At 48.4% G+C, this 18,680-nt stretch overlaps 5 protein-coding genes across 5 annotated transcripts; 3 read left to right on the plus strand and 2 right to left on the minus strand.

The window, feature by feature from the left end:
• Window positions 1-31: 31 nt before the first annotated feature.
• DFJ58DRAFT_757267 (pyruvate kinase) lies at window positions 32-2,780 on the plus strand. Its single transcript, XM_041388189.1, has 15 exons — window positions 32-169; window positions 287-450; window positions 500-521; window positions 573-632; window positions 690-764; window positions 819-859; window positions 914-958; window positions 1,020-1,109; window positions 1,160-1,211; window positions 1,266-1,726; window positions 1,783-1,791; window positions 1,842-1,959; window positions 2,009-2,242; window positions 2,295-2,401; window positions 2,457-2,780. Exons 2-15 carry the CDS (start codon window positions 349-351, stop codon window positions 2,637-2,639), a joined length of 1,599 nt encoding a protein of 532 aa, XP_041250716.1. The 5' UTR covers window positions 32-169; window positions 287-348; the 3' UTR covers window positions 2,640-2,780.
• DFJ58DRAFT_757271 (uncharacterized protein) lies at window positions 2,781-5,614 on the plus strand. The gene is made up of 8 exons (XM_041388191.1): window positions 2,781-3,481; window positions 3,537-3,638; window positions 3,661-3,697; window positions 3,741-3,792; window positions 3,841-4,766; window positions 4,813-5,013; window positions 5,067-5,174; window positions 5,227-5,614. The coding sequence occupies exons 1-8, from the start codon at window positions 3,061-3,063 to the stop codon at window positions 5,456-5,458; spliced, it is 2,079 nt and encodes a 692-aa protein (XP_041250717.1). The 5' UTR covers window positions 2,781-3,060; the 3' UTR covers window positions 5,459-5,614.
• Window positions 5,615-5,768: 154 nt separating this feature from the next.
• Window positions 5,769-8,696, plus strand: DFJ58DRAFT_903323 (uncharacterized protein). The gene is made up of 5 exons (XM_041394854.1): window positions 5,769-6,293; window positions 6,351-6,604; window positions 6,652-7,919; window positions 7,975-8,082; window positions 8,133-8,696. The coding sequence occupies exons 1-5, from the start codon at window positions 5,849-5,851 to the stop codon at window positions 8,362-8,364; spliced, it is 2,307 nt and encodes a 768-aa protein (XP_041250718.1). The 5' UTR covers window positions 5,769-5,848; the 3' UTR covers window positions 8,365-8,696.
• On the minus strand, window positions 8,697-9,888 carry DFJ58DRAFT_757276 (ribulose-5-phosphate 3-epimerase). Its single transcript, XM_041388192.1, has 8 exons — window positions 9,715-9,888; window positions 9,639-9,651; window positions 9,561-9,586; window positions 9,425-9,507; window positions 9,303-9,363; window positions 9,107-9,250; window positions 8,928-9,059; window positions 8,697-8,878 (listed from the first exon to the last, which is right to left on the minus strand). The coding sequence occupies exons 1-8, from the start codon at window positions 9,818-9,820 to the stop codon at window positions 8,766-8,768; spliced, it is 678 nt and encodes a 225-aa protein (XP_041250719.1). The 5' UTR covers window positions 9,821-9,888; the 3' UTR covers window positions 8,697-8,765.
• A 3,772-nt stretch (window positions 9,889-13,660) lies between these two features.
• DFJ58DRAFT_721477 (uncharacterized protein) lies at window positions 13,661-17,013 on the minus strand (the record flags this gene model as incomplete). The annotated part of the gene is made up of 8 exons (XM_041384808.1): window positions 13,661-14,094; window positions 14,145-14,473; window positions 14,527-14,732; window positions 14,788-15,216; window positions 15,277-16,157; window positions 16,206-16,518; window positions 16,575-16,897; window positions 16,950-17,013. The coding sequence occupies 8 exons, from the start codon at window positions 17,011-17,013 to the stop codon at window positions 13,661-13,663; spliced, it is 2,979 nt and encodes a 992-aa protein (XP_041250720.1).
• Window positions 17,014-18,680: the final 1,667 nt, after the last annotated feature.

Here is an 18,680-nt window from a genome sequence, read left to right on the forward strand (position 1 = left end):
TCGAGGAACGAGCGATTGGTGCGGGCTCAATCAAGGAAACAATTAATAAAGCCATACAATCGATGAGATCAGTTTATTGATTAAAGGAATAGATAAATACACTAGCGAAACGCACTAGTGGAAATTTGGTGGACATTGAATATTCCTCCCTTAACCGCGCCATCATCAGGTAAGTCCACCGAACCCGAGCAAAAACCACATCGTATGATCCGCACTGGTTTTTTCTTCTCTAGCGCTAAAAGACTTATATCTTGTACGAGTGCTGATAATTATCTTTCTTCCTCAGTCCAGTGCACGGTCTCAAATTCACATAATCGATTCTTATCCAATATCGCCAGAACCAACAAGATGTTCACCTACGATGGTATCCGATCGCAGCTCGAGTGGAACTCCACCTTGAGCGTCTCCAATGCCCCCCAGCCCACAGCTGACACCAAGTTCCTTCGCAAGGTCAGTCGTCTCCCAACCTTCCATCCTTTGTCTAATTACAACCTTGCAGACTTCGATCATCGCAACTATCGGTGCGCGATCTGTGTGATCGTCGATGTTTAGTCGATGCTGATTATTTCTAGGTCCGAACACGAACACCGTCGAGAAACTTGCTGCCCTGAGACGCGCTGGTGTCAACGTTGGTCAGTGATGATCGCACATCCTATCTCTACGACGATTGACTCACCCCCCTTCCCAAGTTCGCATGAACTTTTCTCATGGTTCATATGATTACCACCAGAGTGTCATCGATAACACAAGAAAGATGGTTGCGGGTGATTACGAATTATCTGAGTATACGATCATGTCAGACTGATGCGCCATATTAGCGGATCCCAGTGGACGACCTGTTGCGATTGCTTTGGACACAGTAAGGTTCCTGCGCTCGTGTTACAAATTTATGCTGATATTTGGCTGGTAACAGAAAGGACCCGAAATCCGCACGGGTTTGATGAGAGATGGAAAGGATGTATGCGTCTGATCTTTATCGCTGACTCCACCAGGTGACTGACATCATCTTTCACCTTCAGGTGCCCATCAAGGCTGGCCATGAATTCGTCATCTCGACAGAAGACAAGTACAACGAGATTTGCGACGACAAGGTCCTATGGCTTGACTACGTGCGCAGGAAATACTCGTTTGTGCGTTTCACACTAATACATTATTGTAGAAAAACTTGCCAAAGGTCACCGCTCCCGGAAAGCTCATCTACATTGATGACGGTAGGTTTATCTGTGATCCCTCTTGAATTGTTCATTTATACAATAACTGTCTAGGTATTCTCTCTCTCCTCGTCTTGTCTATTGAGGGCTCCAGCGTTCGCGTACGTGCCCTGAACAATGGGACTCTCTCTTCTCGCAAGGGTGTAAACCTTCCAAAGACCGATGTCGACCTTCCTGCTCTCTCGGAGAAGGACAAAAAGGACCTGCTTTTTGGTGTCAAGAACGGTGTTGACATGATCTTCGCGTCATTTATCCGCCGCGGCCAGGATGTCAAAGACATTCGTACAGTTCTGGGGCCAGATGGTGCGAACATCAAAATCATCGTGAAGATCGAGAACGAGCAGGGTGTTGAAAACTTTGACGAGATCTTGCGCGAAACTGATGGTGTTATGGTTGCTCGTGGTGACCTCGGTATCGAGATCCCCGCAAGCCAAGTCTTCTTGGCACAAAAGATGATGATTGCGAAGTGCAACATCGCTGGGAAGCCAGTCATTGTGGCAACCCAGATGCTCGAGGTACGTAGATCGCTCGTCGTGCGATAGTACGTTCGCTGAATACACGCTACTTATAGTCAATGACGGTATGTGTTAATCGACCTATTTCCCTATGAGCATTGCTCAGATCGTACAGTACAACCCCAGGCCCACTCGTGCCGAAATCAGTGACGTAGCCAATGCTGTCCTTGATGGTTCCGATTGCGTCATGTTGTCCGGAGAAACTGCAAAGGGGAATTATCCCGTAGAATCTGGTGAGTGTTTTTCGTATGATGGTTATGACGAGGCTGACGCTATGTGAAGTTCTCATGATGGCTGAGACATGTTTGCTGGCCGAGGCAGCGATTTGCTACCCACCTCTGTACGACGAGTTGCGAGGCATCCAGCCTCGTCCCACCGAGACTGTGGAGACTGTGGCGATTGCTGCGGTCGCTGCTGCTTCGGAGCAAAATGCGAGCGCCATCATTGTACTGTCCACAAGCGGAAACACTGCTCGTCTGATCTCCAAATACCGCCCGAGAGTGCCCATCATCACAGGTAAGTGTCCTTTGATTACCATCTACATATTTAACACAACCGCCTTTTCAAGTCACTCGGAACGAGCAGACTGCGCGCCAGATCCATCTCCACCGTGGATGTTATCCATTCTGGTACCCTGAGCCGCGTGGAGTTCATGAGAGTCAGTGGCAGAAAGATGTAAGCATGCGCCCGTGTTTGATTGGGTTTGAACTGAAACTGACATTCTATCCAGGTTGACAACCGTATCCGGTTTGGCTTGAAGAACGCGCTTGCGTTGAACATCATCAAGACGGGAACTACCGTCATCGCTGTGCAAGGCTGGAAGGGAGGTCTAGGCCATACCAACACCATGCGCATCTTGTCGGTTCCTACTGACCCTGCTGATTTTGAGTTGCAGTCCCTGGGAGCAAACTAGCTAGATGATTGAAGTTGAGACCTTAGACTTTGTTGTAAACATACTGTAGCGTGTGGGTTATGATGCATATAACAATGTACATTCTGGCATTTGACGTTGACTCGGCTCATCGATTTACATCCGCCGACTCAGCTACTCACGGTACTCTATTCATGTCTCTATCAACTGCGCATCTTCGTGGTATGATGTCAACTTTCCCATAGAGCGGTCCATACATCGCAGGCCGTCACTGATACCGGTAAAATATCTTCCTTGCAGGTTTTTTGTACGCGATGACCTGATGCTCACTTCCTTTACTCCACTATCATAGTAAGTATTGACGTACTGGCTCGGACACGGACGCCTGTGGCCCGAAGTTCTCATCCTTCCTTCATTTCTTCCTCGACTATTTCACAAAACTCAAAATCACTGCCTGAACGCGATGGCAACTCGTTATTTCCCTGGATTTCAGCGTGATACTACTCGCGACCGACCATTCTATGATCCTCATCTTCCTTCTTATTCCTCTGCTGTTCGCGAAAAATTGCATCTCCAGTCCAGTGGTAGCCAATGGCTCGTGCCTATGACAGGTTCAACGCGCCGAATACGTCTCGAATCCCTGAGCCCCGGGCCTCGCTTCAGACTAGCTCGAGTCGGTCGACGAAGAGGTTTCATCTGTCGATGTGTTGCTTTCCTTACCGTAGTCTTTGCCATTGCCGTGATCATCCTCATGTTGTTGGGTACTGAAGAGTCACACTGGACACCTCCGTTCAGGGATTCAACCCTCGTGTTTGGCAGAGAGAATTTGCAACGCATTTGGAAGTGGGAAATCGAGAGCGGACATTACCCCAGCAATGGGAAGAGTAAGCGACAACGTGCTTTCGGCTCTTATGCCAGATGGGGCTGACTTGCTTTGAGTACCCGAGCAGATTGGTTTCACCTCCGCTATTTTGAATCCAGCCTTGCCTCCAGCAAAGGCACACACACTCATTTCACCCTTTACGCCCCCCGCCAGGGCCAGTAACCACCATTACACGGGGAGTTGGTCCCCGTAGGACTTATCTTGAAAATCAGAAGCAGTCTGTCGGCGCTGCATACCCGCCTAGACCGATCCCCTGGCAGCATTGCAGATTTAGATATCATTCTAGAGCAATGTAATTTTTCAGAGGGCAAGGTGTGTCATTCGCGAAGATCTTACGCACATGTTTACGTTGTTCCGTAGTATGTCCGCGATTGCTTGGAATTTTTGCGCGTCTCAGCTGGTTTGGATAATGGCCGAAGACTTCGACGAGGATCAGTGGATGAGTGGAAATACGCTTTTATGGAAGAGGATCGACTAGAAGAAGAAAGTTTTCCCCGCGCTACGCAGGCTGCACCTATAGCGCCTGCTGGACCATACCCCACTGGACGCCAAAACTCCAATGCGGGATTGATGAAGAAGAGGAACGTTCAGTGGGAGCGTCCACTAGAGCTCCCACCCCCCGAGCAGCCAAGCGTGGGTTCAAACCGTTCGACTGCTTGTGATCCTGAAAATCTCCGCCTGTTCCATATGTTTTGGGCAGGTCCATTCAACGAGAAACCATATGTCGCGCTGTCATCCTTTCTTTTCACTCAGAATCTTGGCCTCCATCTTGAACCGGGGCAAGAGCTTGACGTTTGTCGTCCACAGATCTGGCTGTGGATTAATCCTGGTCCTGCAGCGGCCGTTCCCAATCCCACCGCGCTCACAGATATGTACGACGCACTGAAGACGAACCCATGGGCAGCACCTTTCCTTCATCCGCGTTTCAAGAATGTTATCAAATTCAGACTCTGGAACACGACGGAACAACTTGATAGCAACCTTGAACTGAGAGACGAGTGGAGGAAAATGGACACTCTCTTCAATTCAGGAGGTGTAACTGTGAGCGTACCTGCCGAGCAACCTGCAGGGAGCTCTAATGCTACCTTATCTAAAACCGGTGACATGGTTCATCGCCTTGGTTCGAAATCGGAAGCGACTTATGACAGGCTTTCCGTGATTTTGTCTGACATGGCACGTTTTATCGTCACTCATCGCTATGGAGGGATCTACCTAGATGCTGATACCATCTTCTTGAGGGACTGGGAGGAGCTTTGGGGATGGAAAGGCGCGTTTGCCTACCGGTGGTCCTATCACGAAGACTACAACACTGCTGTACTCCATCTCAACAAGGGTTCCTGCCCTTGGTTCTTTCCTCTTCCGTACCGCATTGAAGAACGGTTTCGACTTTCATCCTGTCGCTGTCTCTAAGTACCTTAAAGAGGCGCACCTGGAGAACCTTTTGTTACGTGTTCCTGATGCGCTATTCGACCCAGCGTGGCTAAACACGGAAGGCTATCAAATGGAAAGGCCACCGTACCCCTTTTTCGCCGGGTATGTTCCTGAAAATAATTCTGGTTGCAATTTGCTGATGATCCACCACGTAGCTTCGCTGATTTCTTTGACACTCCAGAAGTGCAGAGTGCTGCACCGCAGGCCACCGGATTTGAAGGGTTCTTCAGGGGAGCATTCTCATATCACTTTCATAACTTCTGGTGAGTATATTTCGTTTTTCGTATTACACCCTTGTTGATATCTTTGTGAAAGGTGGAAGCCATTCGATCTTGCGAGGAACTGGCCGGACTTGGGGCCTAAATTTGCAGGTGGTGAAAGGGCAGCGCGTGCTGCTGCCAACCCTCATGCAGATCCTGATGATTGGAGCAACAAAATAACCGATGACAAGCGTGATTTGGACTGGGCGACTGTGCTGAAGCGAACGTTTGAGGCCTACATCCGTGGAGAAAGACCAAATATGTATGGTGAATGGTTGCGGTGGTGACGATCTAAACAGAAAGATATTTTCAATGCGGATCTATTTGGCGCGAACTTTGGACAGATGCTATCAAAAGACGTGTAATTTAATGATAAGTTAGCTCAAAATGCTGTTGTGTATCGAAAAATAGTGGAGAGCTGAATGCATATGCTGTGGTGATTATTTTTGTCATTGCTGGCGCTGAGGCTGCGGATGATGCTGAACAGCCCGTGCCAGTGCCAGCCTAAATATTGCTGGTATCGCCTTCGGCCCTAGAAGTCTCACACCCATTTAGCTATGCCCGTTAACAGCAGAGATGATAAATTCCCACGGATCCCTACGCTTCTCTGCTACATCAATATTCTTAAAAGTTGCTCGTCCTCACGAGCGTCGTGAATTCGCCGTTTACTGGACGAAATGGCGTCTTCTAATTATTTTACTCCCCAACGCGGGAATGGCTTTCTAGACAAGAGTCGTTTAACAAACTCTCTTCCAACTTATTCTTCCGCTGTAAGCGAGAAAATGCATCGACATTCCCGTTCAATGTCCTGGACAGTCCCAGTATCAGTCCCAATCCCCGGCGTACACTCACGTCGCCTTCGTTTAATCATGCCAAATCCCAATCGTGTCCGCCAGATCAGTATCTCGCGTTTCGGACGACGACGAGGGCCTATACTGCTCTGCGTAGTCTTGATTGCTTCCATTGTCACAGTATGTTCCTTTGCGCGTCGGTTCGGCGCAGAGGAAAAACAGTGGACTACCAACTTTGGGGAGTCTTCTACCCTTGTCTTTGGGCGAGAAGATTTGCAGCGAATTTGGAAATGGGAAATAGATAGCGGCCATTATCCAAGTAATGCAAAGAGTGCGCCTCATCTCTATTGCTGTCGTAATCATACGTGTTGATCATAAATTCTCTTAGTACCCGAGCAGGTCGGACTCAGCACTCCACCACTCAACCCTGCTCTTCCTCCACGAAAAGTTCCAACGATTCCTTCACGATTCAGGCCTCCTCCAGGCCCTGTAGCTACAACCACGCGTGGAGATGGACCACGACGCGTTTATCTCGATGTACAAAGCATGCCCCCCAATATTGCATATCCACCTCGTCCTGTACCGGGCAGCGTCGCTGACCTAGACACCATTATGGATCATTGTGACTTCTCACAGGGCAAAGTACGCATTCTGCTTCCCTTTTTTTTCACCCACTAATGTTTCCAAAGTATGTACGTGACTGCCTCGAAGTTTTGCGTATAGGTGCAGGCCTCGACAATGGCAAGAGACTCAGGCGAGGCGAAATGGACGAATGGAAATACATCTACATGGAACAAGAAAAGGAGAACTTCACAGACCCCTTCACGGATTCCATCCCTATGGCCAATCCCATTGCTCCACCCCGTCCACTAGCTTCAGGTGGTGGAGAGACGGATCCTAACGCAGGTTTAAGAAAGAAGGTAGGGGTAGACTGGGAGACACAGTTACCTCTCCGTACCCCTTTGCAACATACACCTTATTCAAGTCTTCCGGCACCTTGCGACCCTGAAAACCCACGTCTCTTCCACATGTTCTGGACTGGCCCATTCACCGACAAGCCATATCTCGCTTTGCTCTCCTTCCTCTTCACGCAGAATGTCGGTCTGCATCTGAAGGATGACGACACTCTTAATGTTTGCCGCCCTGAATTCTGGATGTGGATCAACCCTGGTCCTGCAGCGTCTGTCCCCAACCCTTCCGCTTTGAGCGACATGTATGAAGGGCTCAAGACCAATCCCTGGGCAGCCCCTTTCTTACATCATCGCTTCAAGGACGTTATCAAATTCAAACTCTGGAATACGACAGACCAACTTGACGGTATCCCAGAACTTAAGGACGAGTGGCGTGAGTTAAGAGAGACTCTCTTCAACTCAGGAGGACACATCGTCAGTGTGCCCGCCGAGAAGTCACAGTCGAAAAGTGCTGAGGCCACCAGTACTGGTGCTATAGAGGATTCGACCAACAGCACCGATGCCGACCCTTCTGCAAAGCCTTTGTCTACTGGTGAGAACAAGTCGGATGAAGATGATATGCTTAACCGTACTGGTTCGAAATCTTCGTCTTCATATGACCGCCTCTCAGTTATCCTCTCTGACATGGCGCGATTTGTCCTCTGTCATCGGTTCGGTGGTATCTACCTTGATGCAGACACCATCTTCTTGCGGGACTGGGAGGAACTTTGGGGTTGGAAGGGCGCGTTTGCGTATAGGTGGTCGCGGCTGGAGAAATACAATACTGCCGTTCTGCGCATGAACAAGAACTCTGCCCTTGGGTCATTCTTGTTCCGCACTGCTCTGAAGAACGGCCTCGACTTCCACCCTATGACGGTATCTCGTTATACCAAAGACGCATACTTGGAGGGTCTTTTGCTACGACTACCTGACGCCCTGTTTGACTCTGCGTGGCTCAACACCGAGTACTATCAACGCGAAAGACCGCCTCAACCATACTTCCAAGAGTACGTATGCAGTTTCGTGTTCTCATGTCGTAGATTACTCATCCATTTCTCATAGGTTCTCGGACTTCTTTGACACACCTGCACAAACCAGTGCTGCTCCTCAAGCACTAGGGTTTGAAGGCTTCTTCCAAGGTGCTTTCTCTTATCACTTCCATAACTTCTGGTGAGTAGGCTATCCTTCTGTGTGACATACCGTGCTTAATCATGACTCAGGTGGAAGCCATTCGATGCATCTCGCAACTGGCCTGACCTAGGCCCCAGGTTTTCAGCTGGCGAGAGGGCTGCCCGTGCAGCGGCAGAACCCGATATTGATCCAGAGGATGCCACTGATCGGGTCGCTGATGATAAACGCGATCTTGACTGGGCTACTGTCCTCAAGAGAACGTTCGAGTCTTACATTCGTGGAGAGAGGCCAAACATGTACGGCGAATGGCTTCAATGGTGACCTTGAATCACTTCCGCCCTTGCGGCTTTCCGTCGACCATGGTCCCGCAATCTTATAATCAATATCAAACGCATTATCTGAAACGATCCCATATCATAAATGCAACTGCAACCTTTGTTATTGTTTGGTTCAGACTCGGACATCAATACGACAAGTTGTTTGGATACCTAGCCTTCTGATCCCGGTCCTTTCACTGTCCATACCTTTACCATTTGCCGATCTTTTCGTGGACATGTCAAGCAGTTTGCTTACTGCCTTTCTGGTTCAGGCCATAGTGCCATGCTAGGACCAATCTTAGTCTACTTTAATAACATAGATTGTGCTGCCTCAATGGACATGAATCCGTAAAGTCTAATTACTCAATACATATTGTGCGATCAGCAGTTTAATACCTTTACTATCTACTTCGAGAACCTCGCTTGAGCGGTATTAACGGTAGCTTTCAGTGAAGTGATGACGTCCTCCGGGTTTGGCGCATTGAAAATGGCAGTTCCTGCCACGATGACGTTGCTGCCTGCGGACCAGTCAATCGATCGTCTAGGGGATTCCTTAGCAGCACTGACCTGCATCGGCACAGATATCGATTGTCTTGGGTCCAACACCGCCATCGACCTCGATGTCCTTTTCTGGGAAGCGTGCGCGCAGTTCCGCAACCTTCGGTACACACCACTCGATGAATTTTTGACCACCGCGTCCTATGCCACGTGAGGTGACCTATCAAAACATCGATAATGCGACGCACCAGGGTAAACGGTCATAACCAAGAGCATATCCGCTGCTGCGCCTATTTCATCTGTGATGGCCGTGGATGGCGTGTCCGGGGAAATAGCCACCCCTGCTTTCATGTTCCGCGCATGTATGGCGTTGATAAGTGAAATAGCATCGGCTGCGCAAGGCGCTAAGGTCATCAGGAGAAGATAGGAGGCGAGATTACTCACACGTGGCCTCGATATGGAAACAATACAGCGAGCCTCCTGCGTCTGCAATGTCGTTAACCCACTGAGGCAGATGCCGATATCGGTTACTGCCATGTCGATCAAGTTTGATAAGATGTGCTTACTTTCTCGGGCTGTGCAACCATCATATGGCAATCCATGAATATGCCCGGGACGCCTTTATAGACGCAAGACAGAATTGGTGCACCTGCATGCATGTGAGAACCATTCGCAAGCAAACGAGCGTGACGGTGAGCTAACCCATCGAGATATTGGGCACGAAGTGGCTGGATTGGGACAAATTGACATCGGATAAGAGTATTTAATCTCATTTCTTACCCGTCCATGACGTCTGCACAAGGTGAGGTAGCGATGAGGACTGTCTCACTAAAGCTTCACTTGTCGGTAAACGTACCCATGTGCAGCCATTCCGCTCCGCCTTTAATCATTCTCTTGCATTCCGCACTGAGCTGCCCGAAGTCAGAGGCAAGGACTGAAGGAGATATGATTGCGCGGGGCATGACTCTATGTTGGTGGTGGTGGTGGTGTAAGTGGTTGCAAAGGTGAGTAGTCGACGCGTGAAAGTCCCCACAAGTCCCACATGAAAGCAGCGCTCTTTGGTGGTATTCAATCTACAGCACCTTCCTTTTTTGGCGACAATCACACCAGGGGGTCCCGCTCCTCAGCGCTCAGCGCTAGCTGTATGTAATGCTTTTTCCGAAGCATACTACCAAGTATCAAACTTCGCCTAGCTACGGTAGTACCGGCCGTTCATCAACAGTTCCGTCCTCATCCTGAGGATGAATACCACGTTACAGAGGCCCGTGCACTTCTACGTAGATGAAGGGGCCGCGTCGTTCATATCGGAACCCTGTCCGAGTCCGAGTCTTCGACCACTTCGACTTCACACGCTTGACGTCTTATCTTGCAAAAGGCTTGCCGTCTCTGCTATCGTTTCCCGTTTGTACTGCCGGCGCTGATACTGGGCCTATACAGATTAGCTGTCAATGTAAGTCAAATCAGATCGTGTCGTTGACAAGCGGCTTTATTGAACTATTCCCAGATCGTAGGCCATCAAAAGCGCAATACTCATGTGCCTCCTATACCACATAAGTACCCTCCGTTTCCAACGTCAGTTGGGTGGTCTTTTTTTATCCACTGCCGATTTTGACATGGGTTTTCAATATCCTTTGAAGCTGCTTCATGGTATTTTTATCTGATCCGAGTGGGAGAACTTTTCCAGCGGTAAGAATATCCTAAGCCAACTTGATGCTTATTTTTGCTGCCTCATTTGCACGGTACGGCGCACCTAGGATAATCGAGAATTTTAACAGCGCGTGGGGGTGGTATCTGCCTTAGAAACGCCATGCGTGTCTTTCGCAAGTCCCAAGAAAGACGTGATTCGACGAGACTTCCCACTGGCATTTTCCACTCAGCCGTTAATCAGCTCTCGTCTGTGAAACTGCTTCTCACCCTCACGTGAAATTAGCGGCGATCGAGCTGTCCTCGCCAATACTAGTCTCACTGTCCTTGTCGAAACCCAGGGGGGTCTACAACTTACAGGGCATGAGAGGATCCCACGGGCTCTTCCACATATGAGAAAGTTCATCATTAAAAAAGCTGGGTACTGATAACATCATCAGTACTGGTCAATTACCGGTGCAAGGACCACGATCGGATGCTGATATCAGCCTGACCGGGGTGTCAGTGATGTCACGTAACTACGAGACGTTTGAGTTGGCCTTCAGCGACACCGGTCGTCCTTCGGCGGTAGGCGACGCGGCGGTAAATCAAGTCATCTTGAACACCCATGATGCTCACAAAGCGCAGTCTGGTAACGTCCACATCTTCCTTCTTCAGATAATCCCAAGCTCGACACTCTATTTCACCTCTCTCAAAGTTCACCTTTCTGCTTGAATGGTACCCCTGCGTGACGTAGATGATGATCACCTCGTCCTGAGAGTTAGATGATGCATCAGTGAGGTAGAGGTATGGCCCGCCATCGAAGGTTGTAACATGGTCGCGAATGACTTTCTGATTCACGCAAACGAACCCAGCCATGATACGATCCGGGCATTTAGTTCGCCAATCTGGATTGATACGTGTGGCCCATTTTTCGACTTCCTCCGTGGGGAGCAAAAACCCTGCTAGCTGCTTAAACATGAGTTGAGGGGAAGGCGGCAAGAAACAGCTTTTGACGAGATAAGAATGGATAAATATGCAGCACGTGGAGACGCTCACAGGACAGAAATTGGGCGGTCAAGAATGAAAGCTTCTGACATAAATAGGTATGCCTTCCAGTGGAACTGATTTAAAGGATTTACAGTGTTTGTTCTTTTCTGAAATCGACTCGAACTTGATCTCGTGCCTAGTCCTGCCTAGTCATTGTTGGCTGTGCCTTCAGTCCCGACACGTTTTGTGCTCTTTCAATCTATAATTCGGTTGTTTTTGTTTGTGCGGTCCGTTATCACTACCATATCTTCGTGCCATCTTGTAACCTGTTGCCTTTGTTGCGTTTTGCAAGGCCTCTACTTTTAAATCATCCGCATAATTCCGCAAGCATAAACATGACAGCATTGGCACGGTTAATGGTTGGTACAATTCCCGATCGCAGACTCGGACGTTTTGCAAGGTCTATATTAGAAATGTTCTCGCTGAGCCCCTTTTTAAGTTTTCCGTTATGCATGCCTCGGTGGACCACTCCTGCATGGTGTCTTGAGCTTTCCGTTATGGGGTGTTCTAGAGTTTCGCGTTGACCTCTCTGTTGGCATCTCTGTCCGGTGCCCAGGTCTTTCTGCCGCAATCGAAAGTAAAAAAAATGGTTCCGCCTCGGCGACACAAAACAGGAGCGCACGCAAACCACACACATCAGAACGATGGCATGGCCCGGCCTGCCACTTTCAATCATTCCAGCCTCGCTGAAGCCTCATCGATGGACACCCCTTCGGTCGCTGGCTCTTCCAATGCAACCGAGAATGACTACAAAGCTAAAGGTGGGGAGGTTACATCATTTTCCTGAGCTTGCAAGCATTTTTCGATTATGGTGAATCCCGGCAGTTTTGGTCAGTCTGTCGAGAATCCGGGTTGGCACGTACGCACCTCGAGGATATATCTTATATTTCTGAGACGACCCCCGCGAGGCGTGAAGTTCCTTTTCATGGACAGACTATCACACAAAAAGGAGGTTTCGGCGCAATGACTGGACCTGGTTAAATGGACCTCTGAAGATCTATACACCGCAAAAATGTTGACAGCAGGTTTCGAACCAACTCCAAGAGAAACAGATTTTGACTCTGTTGTGGTAACCACTTGGTTAAGAACAGTTAGGTGGACCTCCGAGGAAACCATCCACGAGTCAATGTGAAGGTGTGTTCTGACAAAAAAAAACTTGTCGTTCAGATTTCGAACCTGCAGACTGTGCACAGCCAAGAGAAACAGATTTTGATTCTATTGTGCTAACCACTTGGCTAAGACCAGTTGAGATGAGCCTCACAGAAATCATCCGTGGGTGAATGTCAAGGTGTTCTGATAGATAGAAAAAAAAACTTGTTGTCGGCAGGTTTCCAACCTACGCAGTCCAAGAGAAACAGATTTTGATTCTGTTACTAACCACTTGGCTAAGAGAGTTGAGATGAACCTCCGACGGAACCATCCATGAGTGAATGTCAAGATGTGTTCCGAGAGAAAAAACCTTGTCAGCAGGTTTCGAACCCGCGCAGTCCAAGAGAAAACAGACTTCAATTCTGTTGAGGTAAAGTTTCAATTTGGCCAGGACACCTGAGATTGCCTCGAGATATAAACGTTTGAACGTCGAGGAACTTGTCCGTGAGTGAATGTCACATGATGGACGGCTCACGTGTTGACACACCGGCGGTTTCAGAGTTTTCCCTTAGGCAAGATTTTGATTGAAATGAGAATGACAAATTAGTCATTCGTACATTGAATTTTATCACTGGATTAATGGCAAATTTCGAATGACAAAGCACAAATAACACATTTTGATACCAATTTTGAACTATTTAAATGCATGAAAAACTCGAAAATTTTCACTTTTCGAAAAATATTGGTTTAAATGTTAACTTGTTCGTCCAAAGATAAATGCGAAATTTTGAGCTGCAGAAAAATGTTCCACACAATATTATATAATAACGGACGTGTTGCCACGCCGGAAAATTTTAAATTTACCTTACGTTCAAATGAGTTTGAGAAAATGCGAAATTTAAGCAATGGGGAATCTTAGTGCGCATTCATTGGGCGCTCGGTGGGCGCTCGGTGAGCAGTCATCAGGTATTCGTCGCGCAGGGTGCTTTCGTAATGGTAATGGTATTGAACGGCAAGGTAGTGGTAATGGTATAATGGTATCACATAGTAGCGCGTGACTTCTCCACAAGACAGATCTGATCAAAACGTAAAGTTACCAAGGTAGAAGGAGTAACTGCAATATCCACGGTGTTCTTCTTAAGGTTGCACTTAGCTATAGTAGAGATGGAACCGCGATGACTCCCATCTAGAACAATACACTCTTGATTTTTTTTGCGAGGAGGAGCTCGGCTTAGATCTGTGATCGGTATGTGATAGTGCTGAATGGCGGCGCCTGCACCGTTCGATGAACAGAACACTGCAACACAGCCCTCGGGGGCGGGTCCATTCAGACCGAGGAAGGGATCAGGGCAAGCGGTTGACACAAATCGATTGTGTAGCCTGCCTCTCATAAAGGAGGGCGAGACTTTTAACATCACGTGATACGTGGTGAGCTTGGAGGAAAATTCCTTTTTCATTAGCCAAGCTAGCGGGCCTACGATAAAATAAGCAAAATGTTATGGATGGCTCCCCGGGTGGACTCACCCTCTTCGAGTTTCTCCGATCGAGAATCAATGTTATCTAGTGTGTCGCCAGTATCGACAGTCCAGGGATTCGGATCGGCAGTCAAAGTGCTGGGATTAATGCTGGGCAAAGGACTGCTAGCCTGATCATCGGGGCTGGTGGTCCAGTTGGTCCAGGCGGATGAGGACGTGCCAGGAGCTGCAATTGCAACCGATGAGCTAGAGTGAGCCTTCTCAGGTGGGGGGGTGACGCTTCGAGGTTGTGGGGCTAGGTACGATTTTCTCCGCATCTCACAGAAAGACAACATGTCTATTCCTTCGAGCATCGTACCGTTTAGTCTCCTTCCGTACCTAAACACACATATGAGCAATTAGTCCGCTGTGAAAATACGCGTGCTGCTTACCTTGTGGCAACATTCTGGAGTGGGATTGTAGTGCGTTGCTGCCCATGCACAGCAAGTGTACATTTCTCTACGGCGAGGCTGTAGAGCGTAGCTCGGTAACCCTTACGGTCACCCCCAATGATGAATACTTCTTGGCCGATGTCCTGTTTGAAGGAATCCAGGCTGGCGTTGTGTATTTTCATCGCGAAAGAGATGGGAACATCAACCTGCCAGAAGTCAGTTATTCATAGATATACATAGGTTGAGGAAGATATTACTGACGAGTGAATGATCGATGTCAGAGAGTAGGGTCAAACGAGCATTCGGAAAGTCGACGCTTCGCACGATCCCTTTCGTCTGATATTCTGGCCCACGGGCGACTCTTACAATGTCTCCAGGTTTGACATCATAGCCCTTGTCTTTCGTGAACTGTAATGTCTGAAGGTGTGGGAGGTGTGTCCGCCGAACTACTGCAATGGGAACCGGAATGTACAATGTTCCGTCCTGGAACCACAGAGTTCCTCCTCCCTTGGGCAGCCAACGCACGATGCCACACTTGCCTATATGCTCCCCCACAAGTACTTCTACACAATCCCCTATTTGAATTGATTCAACATCAGCGGGAGGTGTAAAAAGTTGCTGCGTTGGTGGTCGTTCTTGCCGCGTGTGAGTCAGAGGGCGCTGGTCCAGATAGTACTTTGAAACTTCCACCTGCCATGATGCATTATATTAGATGATTTCGCCAAATCTGAATTGAAAATAGACCCTCACCTCTTCCTTTGAGACATCTTGACAAAGACGAAATATATCATCTACCATTTCAATAATGTGCCCCTCCACACCGAAGTATGGACCTGCTACAACTCGAACCGTGTCGCCGATCCGAAACACGCGTTCTATGTCCTGCAATCGACATTCTACTTCCTTTCGGTGTCCACTCAAGCTCAAATCCAAGGTGGCAGAACCGACAGTATGGTCGGTTGAGGTGACCATCCCGACTTCTGAACTAAGATCTCCTTTGACGATCTTGGCCCAATCGCCTGCGTGCAAGAACTGCATCGAAAACGCAACAACAGTGCTCTTGAGGAATGACTTGTCCCATCCGGATCGCAAATGGAGTTCAATGTCGTTAACGTGAGGGCAGACGACACGTTCTAGGCGATCGCGGTGGAAGTTGCGAAGTAGGAGGCCCATGTAGTATCTCTCTCCTTTGTACTTGCAGCCTATAACTTCGTCATCGCGATAGATGTTGGAGACCGCGTCCCCGTTCGGAAGGCGGGATCGGTCGAGTAGACACCGAGATCCTCGGGACATGGGGTATGGGAAATCTCGTAGGGGAACCAAGACCGCAACCAAATCATTCGGCAAATCCGAATCGAAGACTTGGGCTATGTCGCCCTTATACTTGCCATGCTTGATCCTCACCCAAGCTGGAATGGGAAGCTTGCTGCAAGAACGCTCGACCATTTCACGTTCCTCATCCGTTATGACGAGATATTGTTTCACGGCGAGGTAGAGCGAGAAAGGAAGCGAATCTGCGATGGTTTTGGGGCTGTCTGCCACCACATACAGCTGGCCAGCTATCCAAGCTGACACCTTGACGGCAAATTTTTTCCTCCGAAGGTGTGCAGCGATATAATCTGTGACATTTCCTGTAATTGATGAGTTACGAATGATATGACATCGATAGAAAGACTTACGTTGGACATGGAGAAGATACATCCTCCCGTCCTGCAATCCAGCTAAAGGGATGAGGCCAGATATCGAGGTGGGAATAGTCTGACGATCTTGTGATGGGCTAGGTTGTGTGCCTTCGAATCGATTCGTGATTTCGTCGATAGCTGCAGTAAACCTGGCGGCCGATGATAGTCCTGGCAAGGAGGTAACCTTCCAGGACTCCGAGGGTTTGTTGTGGTTCTCTTCCTCCTCTTCCTCCTCCTCCTCCTCCTCCTCCTCCTCCTCCTCGTCGTCGTCGTCGTCTGCAGCAGCCAGATCGAGGTAGGGATTTTTCGACTGATACAGTGGCTGTTTAGCATGTGAAAATAATATAATCAAATACTTTCGCTTACTTTGGCTCGTCTACGTGAACTTTGAATGCGCGCACTGGTCGATCGCCTGTCGGCCATGGAAGAATCCTTGGGAGCGGATAAGGCTGGATGTATGTGCTTTGCCTTAACAGCACGTAGGTTTGCCAAGGCAAGCTCGTCATCACCGTCACCCGAAAATAACGCGTCTCGGGATTCCTTCCAATCATCTGCGGAATATTGATCGCCGAGGTACGATAGTAGAGCGTCTTCCATCTGAGGGTACGTCATGTCCGTGGTAAGGAATTGCTCTAAAATCGCCCATGCATGCTTATCCGCTAGTGGTGTTGTCGGTATTGTCTGATTCCCTATGAATCGCTCATGAATAAATCTATAGGGCGATAACGTGTTGCTACTCACCGTCATCAATTCTGATACGCTTCGAGGTAGGTGCACCATCATTGGATGCGGCACGTTTGGCCATGGTTTCTGTAGTCTATAGAATAGGTTCAGCATTATGATAACGCGAATTGGAACATCACACATACTAGATTTGATAGATTCAATAGCTAAGTCTACGTAAAGACTAGTAATACTGTCGTATCGAGGTAGTTGTAGCGGAAAGAAAACCATGAAGGCGCGAGACCAGTATTTATAGTGAACGACTGCAGTGTGGACCACAGCGGCCACAGTGGACACAGCGAATTGTCTATTATGCGGGAGGTGGACCATAGCGTTTTTTTGTTCTAAGTATTGTTAGGTCCACTACTACTATAATAATATTCTGTACAAGTACTGTCGCTATCAATGTATGGGAATCGGAAAAGAAAACCACTTAAGGTAGACAGAAGCCATGATATACAGAATGACTATAGATTGAAACTCAGCGGGCGATGCCGGTCTGGCAGTGGGCGCAAAATGGCCACTCGAATTTCTGGCGGAGTTTGATTATGTAATTATGTAGCAAGGCGTTCACTATATAGCAGGCGTTCATTCAGTGAACTGGCTTTCTTTCCGACTTCCATGCCAAGCTTCGCTATGTTCGTAGTGTAGATAGTGTAGAGTTTGTATCGCAATGTATTGTAGAGTAGTGTATTAATTTCGCATCAATGTATGCAGCTGTAGCGCGTCTGTGATGGACACTCGCATTCCGCCGCTCAAAGGTCTGACGTTAATTGCCAGTCAGAATGACCGCATGTCGCTCTTCTTGCAGCGCGTCTATGTTGGACGCCCGCTTTCCGCCCAAAATTTTGACAGGTAAGCATGCACTTGATATATTTAAATGGTATCAAATGTTAATTGCCGGTCAGAGAATGACCGCATGTCGCTCTTCTCGCAGCGCGTCTGTGTTGGACGCCCGCTTTCCGCCCAAAATTTGGACAGGTAAGCATGCACTTGATATTTAAATAGTATCTAACGTTAATTGCCGAGCAGAATGACCGCATGTCGCTCTTCTTGCAGCTTTGCTCGTCCACCATGCCTGTGATTCATTCCCGAGCTTCGCGATCGCTCCAGTTCTTCACTTCTCTGCGCCTCAATATATTGTTCTACCAAGGAACGGATGTCAGCATTCGTCAAGTCACTCGTTCGAGCCCCCAACTTTGAATACTCCCGCCAGACATTTCCCAGCAATGTGATCCCCGACGTTTGACCAATCCACTGCATTCTGATTAGTGAGTGCTTCGCATCCCATATTATGACGTACTATATTAATGACATATGCTATTATCACCATTGCGATAGCCAGCTGGAGTACTCCCCGCATGAAATTCTTGATCGCTGACCCAAGTGGACGGTTGCTTGGCAATGTCGCACGTTTGCGACACCAGATGGAGATGGTCGGTTCTGCGTCATTGGTAGATGTTGCTCCAAAAATCAGGCTATGGTGCACGCTGTCATACGTCTTGTATCTGTCAGACTCACATTCCATTAGTTGATGAAAATGCCTCACCGTTACAGTTTGCGCTCGCCCCCTGTCTGCATGTTGCAATACTTGCCTAAGGGTACCTTCATTCTTGTCAAAAATATGAATAGTTCCTGCGTCACTGCCTCCAACGATTAGGGTAGCCTGTTCACCAAAAACGACCTGCTTCGGGAATGTCTTGGTTGGGTTGGTATTGTAGGTACGGATGCATGCTCCATCTTCTAATC

The sequence above is a fragment of the Suillus subalutaceus genome (genome assembly GCF_016647625.1).
Source record: "Suillus subalutaceus strain FC151 chromosome Unknown DFJ58scaffold_3, whole genome shotgun sequence".
Classification (NCBI taxonomy): Eukaryota; Fungi; Basidiomycota; class Agaricomycetes; order Boletales; family Suillaceae; genus Suillus; species Suillus subalutaceus.

Coding starts and splice junctions, on each gene's coding strand:
- DFJ58DRAFT_903323 (XM_041394854.1), top strand. CDS start 5,849: ATGGCGTCTTCTAATTATTTTACTCCCCAACGCGGGAATGGCTTTCTA. Junction 6,605..6,651: donor GTGACTTCTCACAGGGCAAA/GTACGCATTCTG, acceptor ATGTTTCCAAAG/TATGTACGTGACTGCCTCGA. Junction 7,920..7,974: donor CCTCAACCATACTTCCAAGA/GTACGTATGCAG, acceptor CATTTCTCATAG/GTTCTCGGACTTCTTTGACA.
- DFJ58DRAFT_757276 (XM_041388192.1), bottom strand. CDS start 9,820: ATGCCCCGCGCAATCATATCTCCTTCAGTCCTTGCCTCTGACTTCGGG. Junction 9,060..9,106: donor GGTTATGACCGTTTACCCTG/GTGCGTCGCATT, acceptor CACGTGGCATAG/GACGCGGTGGTCAAAAATTC. Junction 8,879..8,927: donor CGATATCTGTGCCGATGCAG/GTCAGTGCTGCT, acceptor ACTGGTCCGCAG/GCAGCAACGTCATCGTGGCA.
- DFJ58DRAFT_757271 (XM_041388191.1), top strand. CDS start 3,061: ATGGCAACTCGTTATTTCCCTGGATTTCAGCGTGATACTACTCGCGAC. Junction 3,482..3,536: donor TTACCCCAGCAATGGGAAGA/GTAAGCGACAAC, acceptor ACTTGCTTTGAG/TACCCGAGCAGATTGGTTTC. Junction 3,793..3,840: donor GTAATTTTTCAGAGGGCAAG/GTGTGTCATTCG, acceptor GTTGTTCCGTAG/TATGTCCGCGATTGCTTGGA.
- DFJ58DRAFT_757267 (XM_041388189.1), top strand. CDS start 349: ATGTTCACCTACGATGGTATCCGATCGCAGCTCGAGTGGAACTCCACC. Junction 633..689: donor ACGCGCTGGTGTCAACGTTG/GTCAGTGATGAT, acceptor CCCCTTCCCAAG/TTCGCATGAACTTTTCTCAT. Junction 1,110..1,159: donor AGGTCCTATGGCTTGACTAC/GTGCGCAGGAAA, acceptor ACATTATTGTAG/AAAAACTTGCCAAAGGTCAC.